Source organism: Mustela putorius, unplaced genomic scaffold, assembly GCF_011764305.1.
Source record: "Mustela putorius furo isolate JIRA1106 unplaced genomic scaffold, ASM1176430v1.1 tig00537248_pilon_pilon_pilon, whole genome shotgun sequence".
Classification (NCBI taxonomy): domain Eukaryota; kingdom Metazoa; phylum Chordata; class Mammalia; order Carnivora; family Mustelidae; genus Mustela; species Mustela putorius.
Window position 1 is genome coordinate 13083626 of NW_025422387.1, and position 14218 is coordinate 13097843.

At 46.6% G+C, this 14218-nt stretch overlaps 1 protein-coding gene across 2 annotated transcripts in view; it reads left to right on the forward strand.

Annotated features, from left to right (window-relative positions):
• CCDC60 (coiled-coil domain containing 60) overlaps positions 1 to 14218 on the forward strand; it is a 158168-nt gene that overhangs the window by 93282 nt on the left and 50668 nt on the right. For both annotated transcript variants that reach the window (XM_045073648.1, XM_045073647.1), the window contains exon 3: positions 11017 to 11187. In XM_045073648.1, coding sequence (XP_044929583.1) covers positions 11017 to 11187 — 171 coding nt within the window. The remainder of the gene's footprint in view (positions 1 to 11016; positions 11188 to 14218) is intronic.

Below are 14218 nucleotides of genomic sequence, written 5' to 3' on the forward strand. Positions count from 1 at the left end.
AATAGTTCAAAGATTTCTTCCTGGAGAATTCTTTTGTTTTGTTGGAGGTTTTTTGTTTTGTTTTTTGTTTTTGTTCTCTCTTTTTTTAGGATTTTATTTATTTATTTGACAGACAGAGATCACAAGTAGGCAGAGAGGCAGGCGAGAGAGAGGAAGGGAAGCAGGCTCCTGGCTGAGCAGAGACCCGGATGTGGCGCTCGATCCCAGGACCCTGGGATCATGACCTGAGCCGAAGGCATAGGCTTTAACCCACTGAGCCACCCAGGTGCCCGTTTTTGTTTTCTTAATAGAGGAAAGGGGACAGCCAGACTAATGCATCTCAGACCTCAGTGCATATATGAATCACCTGGGGGTCCTCCTAAAATGCAGTTTCTCATTCAGGAGGTCTGAAGGGGACCCAAGATTCTGCCTTTCTCACAAACTCCTAAGTGATGTGGATGATGCTAGTAAAAAGACCACCACACTTTGAGTAACAAGGAGCTAGTTAGATAGCCCTGCCCAAGGGAGGAATGATTTGTTAAAAGTTAAGAGCCTTGGGGTGCCTGGGTGGCTCAGTGGGTTAAGCCTCTGCCTTCAGCTCAGGTCATGGTCCCGGGGTCCTGGGATCGAGCCCCACATCAGGGTCTCTGCTCAGCGGGGAGCCTGCTTCTCCCTCTCTCTGCTTGCCTCTCTGCCTGCTTGTGATCTCTGCCTGTCAAATAAATAAAATCTTAAAAAAAAAAAAAAGTTAAGAGCCTTGTTGCAAGTCTGATGGGCCAGTTGTGTGGGGCAATCTAACATCCCGAAAGGGCTCTTTATGTCATCAAAAGATATCAGAAGTTTGCACAAGTATTTTATTAAGTATGCTAGATACTTCTCAGAATGAGCTGTAAATTATTTTGTGATCTAAGCTCTATTCGGGACCATCTTTTCTCAAGTCTGAGGCAATTTCTTTCTTATTACCATATTTTATCTTATCTAAGAGGGACATTATCCCCCACACATTTGAACACCTCCGAACTGGGGATGTAATGTACAATTATTTTCTTAATTTAACTGGCATGGGTCTTTCCTTCTTTGTGACTCAAAAATAAAAGTGCAGGGGCACCTGGGTGGCTCAATGGGTTAAACCTCTGCCTTCAGCTCGGGTCATGATCTCAGGGTCCTGGGATCGAGGCCCGCCATTGGGCTCCCTGCTCAGCAGGGAGCCTGCTTCCCCCCTTCTCTCTCTTTCTGCCTCTCTGCCTTCATGTGATCTCTGTCTGTCAAATAAGCAAATAAAATCTTAAAAAACAAAACAAAACAATGAGAAATTCAAAGCTTTAAAAAATAAAAGTGCATCTTATAATAGACAATGTGTTGGTCAGCTATTTTCACCATAACGCTATGTAACAAGCTGCCCCAAACTCAGTGACTTGCAGGACATATTTCTTCCTTTGCCCATGTGTCTATAGGTTAACTGAGGCTTGGCCGATCTTGGCTGAGATTCAGTGGGTTTAGTTCTGTTCCTCATGCCTTTCTCATTCTTCCGGGTTCAGCAAAAGAGTGGGGTTTGTTATCGTCATGGACCCAATTCAAGCTTCTGTTCAAGTGACATCTGCTAACATCCATAGGCCAAGGAAGTCACATGAAAGGCAAAAGCCAAGGTGCTGGGAAAGGGGGAGTGTGAATAATGACTTCAATCTGCCACAGGTGGTATCTGGGGTTGGGTGAAACATGGTCTAAAAGGGGAAAAGCTAAGCCACCAGTTTCTATTCTATAAGCCTAGAAATGACCTCTGCACACAACATACAGCCTGGAGATAAACAAACTCCAAGCTTTACAGCTTCCTGCTGAATGTGCTTGAACTGGCAGCGCACAGGTGGAGACGGGAACATTCTGGAACCAGCTCTCCTGGCTTCCAAGCCCTGCTTTTCCCACGTTCCAGCTGTGATGGACCCTCATCGTTTACCGACAACTTTCCATGTTTTCTCACCTGGAAATCACACCAACCCCTCGGGAATGTTAGCAAGTTGGCAATAACAATGTTAGCAGTAACAGCTCCAGCTCCCAATCATTGAGTCCTATGTACCAGGCACCATTCTAAGCTCTTTATATCCACCAACTCACTTAATCCTCTCAAAGGCCCTTGAAGGCAAGATCTAAGATTTTTTCCATTCAAAGTTGAAGAGACTGTAGTTCAGAGAGGTTTTTGGGGGTGTGTGTTGTGTGTGTGTGTGTGTGTTTAAGATTTTATTTCTTTATTTGAGAGAGACAGAGCAGGAGTGAGAGGAGGGACAGGAAAGGGAGAAGCTGAGCAGGGAAGCTGATGTGGGGCTGTATCTCAGGACCCCGGGATCATGACCTGAGCCAAAGACAGATGCTTAACCAACTGCCCCTGTAGTTCAGAGAGGTTTAAAACCTGCCGAAGAGAGGGGTTAAAGTAAAGGTCTCATGCAGAGGCTGTCCCCAGCAAGCCTCACCATGTACTTATGGCTCCTCAAGTCTGAAGGTGCTGGGGAAGAAAAACCTGGGCTTCCTTACCGGACAGCAGGACTCCATAGCCAAAGACAGCCTCTGGTCTGTCTCAGCTAAGCCCTACTCAGAACATTCCCACTGCCGAAGTGCGCAATCTCCATTCACGGGATCGCACGCAGACTCCCGTGCCGAGAACACATGTCCCTTAGAAATAAAAACCCACCCCCATGCACTGGTTAGGAATAAGTGGCACTGGGTAGAGGAAGCTTTCCATTTTATAATCGGCTTCTTCCTCCGCTTGCCTGATGCAGTTAATTATTTGACTCCCCATCGTTCCTCTTGCGATGTTAGCCAGGGGAGTTTTACAGCGTGGAAAGCGGTGAACAGGAGGCCCCGGGTGAGTGGATTTAAAGGCGAAAACTGCTCTTCCCTGCAAATAGCTCCCTTCACACCACTAGCCTGGTAATCAGCAATAATGACGGGAAAATGTAGGGAGAATACAAGGGAATTAGATAGGAATTTGCTAAAATATTAAGTATTTTTAAACGGGCCTCCATGGTGCCGTGGGAGCGCTTCTCGGCGAACCGAATGAACATCCTGTAGCCTGAAGTTCCCAGAATAGACTGGAGTGTTTGACGTGAGGGCCCAGACCCCCCTCCCGACCACGCTTGTCTCTCACCCGGCTCTTTCCAGAAGATCTAGCAGCTGGGAGTCTGGCTGCTTTGGTTTGCTTTGGTTTGGATGGTAATTCCAATAGAACACCTGCTGACTAGATTCCCTAAGCCCGGTTCCCCTACCCCATTCTGTGAGTTACAGAGGCCTTCGCCACTCTGGGCATTTAGGGTTCTGTTACAGACGTGGTTTTACACAGGACCCTCCCTGTACAGGTCCTTGAGCGAAATCTCTTCCCAGGTTCAGCACCAGGAATAAGGAGGCATCTCCCGAGCAGGTCTCTAAAAACTGTATGGTCATTAGGAATCACACGAGGGATTGTGTTTCCCTCCTTGCATTAGCCACCAGGATGCTCAGGGCCAAACTGGCACCCCTGATCACGTGGTACAGGTTTTGACACCTGTCTGACCTGATGTTGGCCTTCTTGTTTTCCTCGCCTTTTTCACTTTTTAAAAAATGTTCTGCCTCTAATACTTTTTGGAATAAGGGCATCACTGAGTCAAACTGAGTCTCACCAACCTCTTCATTACAATAAAAGGACAGCTCACTAAGACTGCAGAGGGAAAGGCTGTGAATTCTCTGAGGATGTGTTCACCTTTGTAACGCCAGTGCCTCAAACACGACCTAACACAGAGTCAGGGTCTAACACAGAGTCCAACGCCTAACAGGTGTGCAGCCTAAGGCGTGCCATGTCATAGTCAAGCCCTTTTCATTTGCTGTGGCACGGACCATCAGCGTGGCCCTTTCTATAAATTAATTTAATCGGGATGTGGTGGACCCTCACAGCCAAAGACAATAGAAACAGTAAGCGGTTCCATGATCGCACTGCAACAGTTTGAGCAGAAATGTGCTGTCTCACACTTGTGGAGGCTGGAAGTCCAAGGTCAGTGTGTTGGGGGATTGGTTCCTTCGGAGCCCTGTAAGGGAGACTCCGTACCATGCCTCCACCCAGCTTCTCAAGACTGCCAAGCCATTTCTGGTGTTCCCCATTGCCGGTGGAAACATCACCCACATCTCTGCCTCCATCTTTATATGGCCTTCTCCCTGTGTGCGGGCCTCGGTCCAAACTTCCCCTTTTGATAAGGACACCAGTCCTACTGGATGAGGGCCCACCCTACGCCAGCACCACCTCATCTTACCTAATTGCCTGAGCAATGACCTTATTTCTAAGTAAGGTCACATTCTGGATACTGGGAGTTAAGGCTTCAACCTACGCATTGTAGGGGGACACAGTTCAATCCATAATACACAGCCTCTGTAATTCATAATACACAGCTTCAGGGGAAGACAGTGGCTTTGAAATCAGACACTGAAATCCAAGCCCAAAGCCCACCAAACTGGCCAGGTCTGTTCCATCCGTGGGACCCTCCCCTTGTCATGCTCAATCATCAGACATGATGAGTCTTCCCCACACCTGCCTCCGCTCTTTCTGTCCCTGAAGACCATGGTCTGTCCTGGGACAGACACCTTTCAATGATGACATTTCACTCCCTAAGAGAATCTGGGCAACTCCAAGGGAGGTTTCATAGGTAAAGGCCTTGCCAGTCAAGGCCAAGTCACTCAAGTTCGCCAAGGACCCAGTGACCCACAGAGTCTCTAAAGTTGATGGACCTTCGGGGTAGGCAGGTGAGACTTCCCAGGGGAAGTCTATAACCCAGCACACCGGACAGCAGGACTCCGTAGCTCAACCTACTACCAGGTTCAGACCCAGTGATAACGGCAGCGTCTAGATACAACACAGAGCTGTTATGAGAATACATAAGTTAATCCACGCCTCCAGGAGCAAGAGGGTTGGGGAGGGGCAGAAACAGAGGCGAGCAGGGCTAAGGTCTACCACAGATGTGAAACCCTATCACTGCCTAGTTCACTTCAAAGGCCTCTTCTCTACATGGTTTGTTACATCTCAAGAACACACTGGAAGCAGGTGAGTCTTATTGAACTCCAGCAGCACAGAGGGGCCTCTACAGCTCTGTTACTGGGTTCCTGCACAAGAGGATGTTAGATTGAGTTAATAGCAATGAACTTCTTAATTAAAATGGTAAAATCTACTGCCTCCTGGAGTAGCGCCCTGGAGCAAGGCTGTGGGGAAGGAGCAGGTACCCGAAGCCGCAGAGTCCCCTGGTATTTTCCTGCATATCCCAGTCCAGGACACAGCTCTTCCTTTCTTCCTCTCTCCTTTCCTTCCCTCTTTCCTTTTCCCCTTCTTTCCTTTCTCTCTTTTTCCCTTCTTTCCTTCCTTCCATTTTTAGAGCAGGACCTTTCTACCACAAGTCTTTTTTTTTTTTTTTTAAAGATTTTATTTATTTATTTGACAGAGAGAGGTCACAAGTAGGCAGAGAGGCAGGCAGAGAGAGAGGGGGAAGCAGGCTCCCTGCTGAGCAGAGAGCCCGATGCGGGGCTCGATCCCAGGACCCTGAGATCATGACCTGAGCCGAAGGCAGTGGCTTAACCCACTGAGCCACCCAGGCGCCCCTACCACAAGTCTTAAATAGAACACCAATATCTAAAGCAAATACAATGCATCAATAGCAAAAGTGCATTGTGCAATATCACATTTTATTCCATGAAAATTAAACTTCCTTACTCTAAAATTGTAATTGCCCAGGGCCTTTGCATATGCTGCTCCCTTTACTTGAAACACTCTTCCCCCAGAAACCTGCATGCCACCTTCTCAGCAAGACCTTTTGTTGGTCATCTATGTATTTTAATTTTATTTACATTCAATTAATTAACATAGAGCATACTATTAGTGTCAGAGGTAGAGTTCAGTGATTCATCAGTTGCATATAAAGCCCAGGGCTCATTACACAACGTGCCCTCCTTAATGCCCATCCCCCAGCTACCCCATCCCCCACCGACCTCCCCTCCAACGAGCCTCAGTTTCTTTCCTAGAGTTAAAGAGTCTCTTACGGTTTGTCTCCCTCTCTGATTTCAACTTATTTTATTTTTCCCCCTCCCTTCCTCTATGCTCCTCTGTTTTGTTTCTTAAATTCCACATATGAGTGAAATCATAAGATAATTGCCTTTCTCTGGTTGACTTGTTTTGCTTAGCATTATACCCTCTAGTTCCAGCCACATTATTGCAAATGGCAAGATTTCTTTTTCTCGTGGCTGAGTAACATCTCATTGTCTATATACGTATATACCACATCTTCTTTATCCATTCAGCTGAGCTTGTATTTCAACCTGCACACACTCTCCCCCTACCCCTGGCAGCCACTCCCCCCCACGTCCCGACTTTATGATCTTCCGCAGCACCTCACATACTGTCTAGAGCTCACTTCTTCATTTTCATCCTTCTCCACCTGACTTTCCCGAGCGCAGGAATATTGCGGCTGTTTTGTTCGCTGCTGTATCTCAGCACCTAGAGGGAGTGCCTGGCACACAGTAAGAATTCAATAAATTACCGTCTGATGGTTGATAATGATGCAGTTATCCAAGCAGACAGACAAAGATCAAGTTGGGCGTGAATCACTGCAATGAAGAATCTAACAACATTTTTGATGTATGACTCCCGACAGCCTTCAAGCTCCCCCACCCCCACTGTCTCTTTCCCTTCTGTCCACCCCTGGGCAAGCTAACAAGAAGGTCCAGCTGCTGCTTTTGGTGCTGGAGGGAAGCTCAAGCCACAGGCAAGGGACTGCTCACCCCAGCCCCACTCCCTGACCACGATAAAACCCTGAGGCAGTCACCCGTCTCTGCTCTCGCAGGCTGATTTCAGACCTGCTTGGGAACCTCCCTGCTCTGCCCAGAAAGTCTCATTATGTGAGTACAAAGTTGCTTCACACCTTTTTAGTACATCTGTGATGTCTGTTTCAAACTCGGAACCAAATTTTGAGCAAGGAGCCTCAGTGAAGTAATACAACAAAGGTGGCTGTCACATCAGCCCCAGCCCCCAGGTTGGCTCTGCAATAGCTTTGTTTGTGCTACAGCAAGAAAACCGTCATTTGTGAAATTAAGAGGTTGCCAGTGGTAACAGTTTTCTTTTTTATCAGGTTATCCTGTAACCTCAGGACACTCTTTTGATTAGTGGATTCAGAAGCTTAAAAGCAAAATAGAAGCACACTGTTGTTCCAAACACGAATTCCACATCATATCAACGGCTCGCATTCCTCAACCTAAAAATAAAAGCCAGGAAAAAGCTCCTAGACAATTAAGGGCCAAAGTTATCTGTCACACAGTTTCACTGGGTTACCCCAGGTTACACATTCATTTATTTTTGCACAATTTTGTCCGAGAGGAAACTGAGAGATTATTTTGCTATGACAAGAATATGAACTGGGAGAATATGTGATCCTTGCCTGCAACTGGCTGGCTGGGTTGGACATGTGACACGTAGTGTAGACATTCAGAAAATGTGACATGAGCCGAGAAGCAGGGTCTAAGTGTAGAAAAAGATGACTGATGTCACCTGTCAGTGACATATTTGTAAGAAATTCAAATACCATAGGCTGTCATTGAGGCTAAGACACATCACTTAAAACAAAACAAGATAAAAAATACTGCCAATTAAATTAAGACAATGCTTTCTTATCCCTTTAGAACTTCTATTTCATAAAAATATTATGTCACGATTTTTAAAAGCTTCTCTTCACTATCCTAGACGATTTTTAATATATCACTCTCTGCATTAAAGGGAAAATGTAAGAGAAATACATTGCTTAAGAGATTCTTTTTTTTTTTAAAGATTTTTATTTATTTGACAGAAAGACAGAGAGCGCGCATGAGAGGGGAGAAGGTCAGAGAGAGAAACAGAGTCCCCGTTGAGCAGGGAGCCCAATGTGGGACTCCATTCAGGGACTCCAGGATCATGACCCGAGCCGCAGGCAGTCACTTAACCAACTGAGGCACCCAGGCACCCCACTTAAAAGATTCTACAAATTTTTGCATATTTAAAATCCAGCTCCTCTGAATCCCATGTTTTCATTAAAGTCAACAGTGCTGTATGCAACATATCTTAAAAAGATGCTTTGCGGGGCCCCTGGGTGGCTCAGTGGGTTAAGCCTCTCTCTGCCTTCAGCTCAGGTCATGATCTCACGGTCCTGAGATCGAGCCCTGGGCTCTCCGCTCGGCAGGGAGCCTGCTACCCTCATTCTCTGTCTGTCTCTCTGCCTACTTGTGATCTCTCTCTCTCCCTCTCTCTCTCTCGTCAAATAAATAAATAAAGTCTTAAAAAAAAAATGGATGCTTTGCTATTGTTGCCAGATTTTCTTCCTAGCTACTGATCCCCAGTCTGCAAATTTTCATACTGTCACTATCTTGATTTTATAAGAGTATGTTTTTTTAAAATGTACATTTCAGACCCCAACTCATGATCCAGTGGTTTTGTGGTCTAAAACATCAAGGGAGGCTATTGTGTGGTCAGGCTGTCCAGAGTCACAAAAAAGTTAGAATGTGTAGATGATGACAAACACAATAAAATGAGACACACACTCTTCTCACACATGTTAAGATGTGAAAAAAATGTGCTTTGCAGAATTGGTCAACACAACAGAAATGGCAGGAAAAGCTTATACAAAATGAACCAATCTGGTATCTAACAGGATTTTTTGTAGTTTTGTACTGTCATTAGCTTGAAAAACTGTTTATAAAAACTCAAACATTTGCAGATTCCTGAAACATTTCTAGAAGTTCTATTTCTAGTAACTCCCAGATCAGGGCTCACTTCAATCCAGACCCCAAAGCCCTGAACCACCTGCTCCCTGCCAGGTGCCAGCTTTCGCTCTGGCCACTCTCCCGTATTCCTTCTGTGCTCCAGCTTTTTAAAGACACTTGTAGTTTCCTAAACGGGCCATCTTCGGATTCAGCCGTCCTAGTCAGTTCCAGCTGCTATAATAAAGTACCATAGACTGCGTGGCTTGCAAATGACAAAAACTTATTTCCCACATTCTGGACACTGGAAGTCTGGATCAAAGTGCCAGCATGGGCAGGTTCTGGTGAGAACCTCTTCCGGGTTGTGGACTGCTGGAATCTTGTTGTATCCTCACATGATGGGCAGCAGAGAAAGGAAGGAAGCTTTCCCATGACCCTTTTAAGCGTACTAATCCCTTTCATGAGGGCTCCACCCTTATGACCTCATCTAATCCTAACCTTCTGATACCATCACATTGGGGGTAGGGTTTCAACATATAAATTTTAAGGGGACACAAACATTTAGTCGATAATTCACCTCTTCGCATTTATAACTAACTGCTATTCCATCCACTTATATGCCATTTCCCACGTGTTTTCCTACTGGTAAATCCCTACTTATTCCAAATGTCACCTCCCCCGGGAAGCCCTCTTAGATTTCTCTAGGTCCCTGTAGCTCTTTCTACATTGTGCTCAGAGTGTATGTTCGTGGGTGTACTTCCTCTATCATACTGTGAACTCTCTGGCCGCAGATGCCTTATCTTATTGCTGTGTGTAACTTCAGTCTCCTCACAGTGTCTGGACTAGCAGGTTCTCAGGCAATGTCTGCCCGAGAACTAAATGAATGAAAAGTTATCACTGTGTGATGCAATTTAAAAAAATACTGGGAAAGCTCCACCCCCTGCCTCCCAGCATATTTTTCCCAATGGACATTATGAGAAGCCACTGCTGACATGCAAATGTCCTCAGTAACACCTTAACTCTTCCTAGAAAATGAACAAGTATTAATTAATCCATCAAAATCTAACCAAGACAGCTTGCTGAGAACATTCCCCTCCAAAGCTGAGCACGAGAGAAAGACAAGGAGACAGAAAGAGGTTACTCAGAACAAAGGAAAGGAGGTCTCGCTTCATGCAGGAAGATGTCTCCAACCACCCCCTAGTCTGAATTAGGTGCTCTCTTCTGACAAAGCTCAGAGTCCTTCTCACCTCCGTCATTCTTCACCATCATTGGTTTACTCTTAGAGCAGCATTCTGTTCATCACCGTGTCCCCAGTGGTGAGCACAGTCCCCAGCACACACTGGTTGCTCAAGAGGAATTTTGAGAATAAAAGTAAATCTCGGAACTGATACTCACGGCTGGGGAAACATGGTGGTGGTTCAACACGGTGCCTAACAACTTCCCAGAGAGTCAGGACAGACAGAGAGATGGGTTCAGTCCTTCTCCACCAGAGTGCTTCAAACTCCAACCCCAAGGTGACAAACGGCAAAATGGGGGAGGGGTGTAGACCAGTCAGCACAGAATGTCTTGGCATCAAGCCAGTATCAGGACGTCTGATTAGGAAACAGTGGTGGGGTCACGAAGTCTCAACGTATGTCACATGACACAGCAAACACCTATACACCTTACTGCCTCCACTTTGCAGCCCTTGTGAAGCATGTGAAGCAAATGTGAGCATTTAGGTGAATCTGAGAGAAGGCAGCCTTGGCCAGGAGCCCAGGCCCTACAGGACTGATCTGCCACCGATTATCACGGATGAGCCCCTTTCCAAGCATAAAAGTGTCTCATCTTGCGGGGTGTGGATTATTATGCTCATTTCATAGCATCTAACAGAGTGTCTGGCACATAATAGTTGCTCAATAAATATTTGTTGAATAATGGACTGAAGAAGGAACTGAGGCCAGAGAGATCCTTCTGGCTCTGGAGTTCCAAAGGCAAGGAGGTTCCTGCCCTGGAGGTATGAGGGTGTCCTTCAGAGATGATCAGACCCAGGACAATGTAACACTGTCTTTGGGGCACCTGGGTGGCTCAGTCGGTTAAGCATCTGCCTTCGACTCAGGTCATGATCCCAGAGTCCTGGGATCGAGCCCCGCTTCGGGCAGCAGAGAGCCTGCTTCTCCCTCTCCCTCTGCCTGTTGCTCTGCCTCCTTGTGCTCTCTCTCCATCTCTCTAATAAATAAATAAATAAAATCTTTAAAATATATATATATAGCACTGTCTTCACGATCAGCTCAACTTTGTTGCTCTCTCCTCCCCCCGCCCCCCATCCCCCTCCAGCATGCTGATCCAGTCCACGAAGATAGGCCGCGGCTACTTCAGCATGCTGCGAGAAGAGAGCGCCTTGAAAAAGAAGCAACAGCAACTTCAGAAACTCAAAGAGGAAGAAAGACACAAATTCCAGCCAGCCAAAAAGATGTCAGACATCCATTACAGCGAAATTCTTCTGGCGTAAGTAGATGCGGCAGCTGCAGCACCCACAGTCTGGGGAAGGGCTGTGCCGAGGGAACGCCGCCTGCCTGGGCCGGGAGATGGTGGTTGTCTCTGACCAGAAGCCCCCTCTCAGGCTGGCGTCTGACCATTGCTTTTAGTCTGCTCCTACCTACCTCTCAGCCTGACCTCCTGGGACTCCGTGGAGTATCTTCTGCTACAGATGTCTGTTCTCATGTCTGATGTCAAGAGCTATCCAAGAACTCCTGTTGGTTCCCAAATGTGTCTCTTTCCCTCCCTCTACACGGCCTGCCCCTCGCCCTAGGCCTCTCCTCATGCTGTTCCTTGGGCCTTCAATAACAGCCTTTCCCACATCCTCTTCTGACTAACGTTCTACTTATGGAAAGCCCAAGGTGAATGGCGCCCTTTCCTGATATTTCCTGGACTCCAGATCAACCCCTTCCGAAACCTACTCAGATTCGGGGTTCCTGTACCGTGTTTGTGTGCTCGTTTACTTTAACCCACATTAGGATCTCTATTCTAGACCTTCAGCTGCACCCTCAAATCCTAGCTCAGTGTCCACCCAAAGCAGGTGCACAAGAAATGGTTGTTGGCTTGTTGACTAAAGTAGCCCCCACTTTCTGTACCGCTCTGTCCTCTGGTTGGGAGAGGACCATCAATGGACCGGTCCATCACGAAATGTCCATTCACATAACAACAGCAATGGGGAAGATGACAGTAACAACCACAACAATAATTATAAGGAGTGTCTAATCTGTGCTTTATGCACATCTTCTCATCTAAATTTCAAAATATTCCTTAGATAGGTAATACTTTTACCCACCCCCTTTTTGAGATTAGGAATGAAGTTTAGAAATGCTCACATAATTCCCCTGTTACTCAGGTCATAAATTAAAAAGCATCCCTGAGGGGTGTCTGGGTGGCTCAGTGGGTTAAAGCCTCTGCCTTCGGCTCAGGTCATGATCTCAGGGTCCTGGGATCGAACCCAGCATGGGCCTCTCTGCTCAGCGGGGAGCCTGCTTCCCTTCCTCTCTCTGCCTGCCTCTCTGCCTACTTGGGATCTGTCAGATAAATAAATAAAATCTTAAAATAAAATAAAATAAAAAGCATCCCTGAGTCCCTGAGTGACACCAAAATTCCTAGGCTATGCCATTCCGCATGGGCAGACTCCTAGGATACTTGGACTTCAATAAGGCATGAATCTGGGATGGAAAGGAGGTATTGAGGCAGGCGGAGAGGGAAGGATGGTGGAAATGGCCTGTCCCCATAGCCATTGTCCTGTTACAGCCAAGGTCTCAACCCTGGCTACACATTGGAATCACCTGGGCAGTTTTATTTTTTAAATACCAATGCCCAGAGAAAGATGGCAGAGTAGGAGGACCCAAAGCTCACTTCATCCCATGGATACAACTAGATAACACAAAATACCAATGCCCAGGGTGCTTCCCAGACCAACTACATCAGACCCTCTGGAGGTGCTGCTTGTGTCCAGGTATGTTTGAAAGTATGTTTGAGTATGTTTGAAAGTTCCCACAATGACTTCCATGTGGAGCCAAGGTCGACAGCCACTCTGCTAGGGCTTCCAGGACCCACACTGCCAGGCTGCCAGCTAAAGAGGAAAGGAATCCACAGCAGACACCCCCTTTCCTCCACAATATGTCCCAAATTCTGTTCTTCACTGTGTGAACTTAGAGAAGTATCAATATGTGCTTCTTTTTTTTCTTTTTTTAAGATTTATGTACTTGAGAGAGACAGAGAGAGAAAGAGAGCGTGAGAAGGAGGGGCAGAGGGAGAGGGAGAGAGACCCTCAAGCAGACCCATTCTGAGCATGGAGCCAGATGTGGGGCTCAATCCCAGGATCCTGAGATCGTGACCTGAGCTGAAACCAAGAGTCGGATGCTTAATGGGATATGCCATCCAGGCGCCCCTCAACATATGCTGCTTAAAAACAAGGGTCCTATCTGTGAGATCCTATATCACGTGACCTTTCTGCATATGGCTCCCTTCACTTACCAGAATGTTTTTGAGGTTTATCTCAGACAGAAAGCAGATTGGTGGTTGCCAGGGGCCGAGGGAGTGAGGGAGTGGGGAGTAACTGCTTAATGGGAAGGGGGCCTCCTTGGGGGTGATGAAAATGTTCTGGAACCACACTGAGTTGATGGTATCACAAGGCATTCCTACCACGCAGGAAATTCCAAAGGGTTAAGGAGTTTGGTGCCAAGAACCAGAGTCTAAGACCAAATATTAGAACAAAGGATATTCCTAGTGCTGTTACCACTTAGGAGATTAGAAGGGTTTGGAGAGCCTTATGCCGGAAGCTGGGGGGCAGAGAACATAGATAGCATTTCTATGATTTCACTAATGCCTATCCCCTCAAGGTTAGGGGGCAAAAAGAGAGTCTGGATAGATACTCCAGAAGCGTGACTTTTGAGCAGGATCTTTAATGCTGAATAGAAAGAGATGTGGTGGGGCGCCTGGGTGGCTCAGTGGGTTAAGCGGCTGCCTTCGGCTCAGGTCATGATCCTGGGATCGAGCCCCGTATCGGGCCCTCTGCTCAGCAGAGAGCCTGCTTCTCCTCTCTTTCTCTGCCTGCCTCTCTGCCTATTTGTGATCTCTTTCTGTCCAATAAATAAATAAAATTTAAAAAAAAAAGAAAAAAGAAAGAAAGAGACGTGGTTAGACCCATCAGTATCAGCCCAGCAGAAGTTCCTACGGGCAGCATTTCTGGTTAGGAAGACCAGAGCTGAAAGTGGACGGCATTGATGGTGTCATCTTTCGGAAACGTGATTTTCAGAGTGAAAAGAAAGCAGGCAAGTCATGACCTGAGCCACCAGCATCCATCCACTAAATGGGCCACCAATAACACCTGCTCATGGGATAGAGGCACATGATAGAGAGAAGGCCAGCCACTCAATGAGGAAGGCAGTTCTTACTTTACCCATGAGGGTTCCAAGAGCTTAGTGCAAACTCTGCTTTCCCTGAGCCAACGGTGCTTAGAGCCCAGGATTCTTTTTTTTTTTTTTTCCATTAT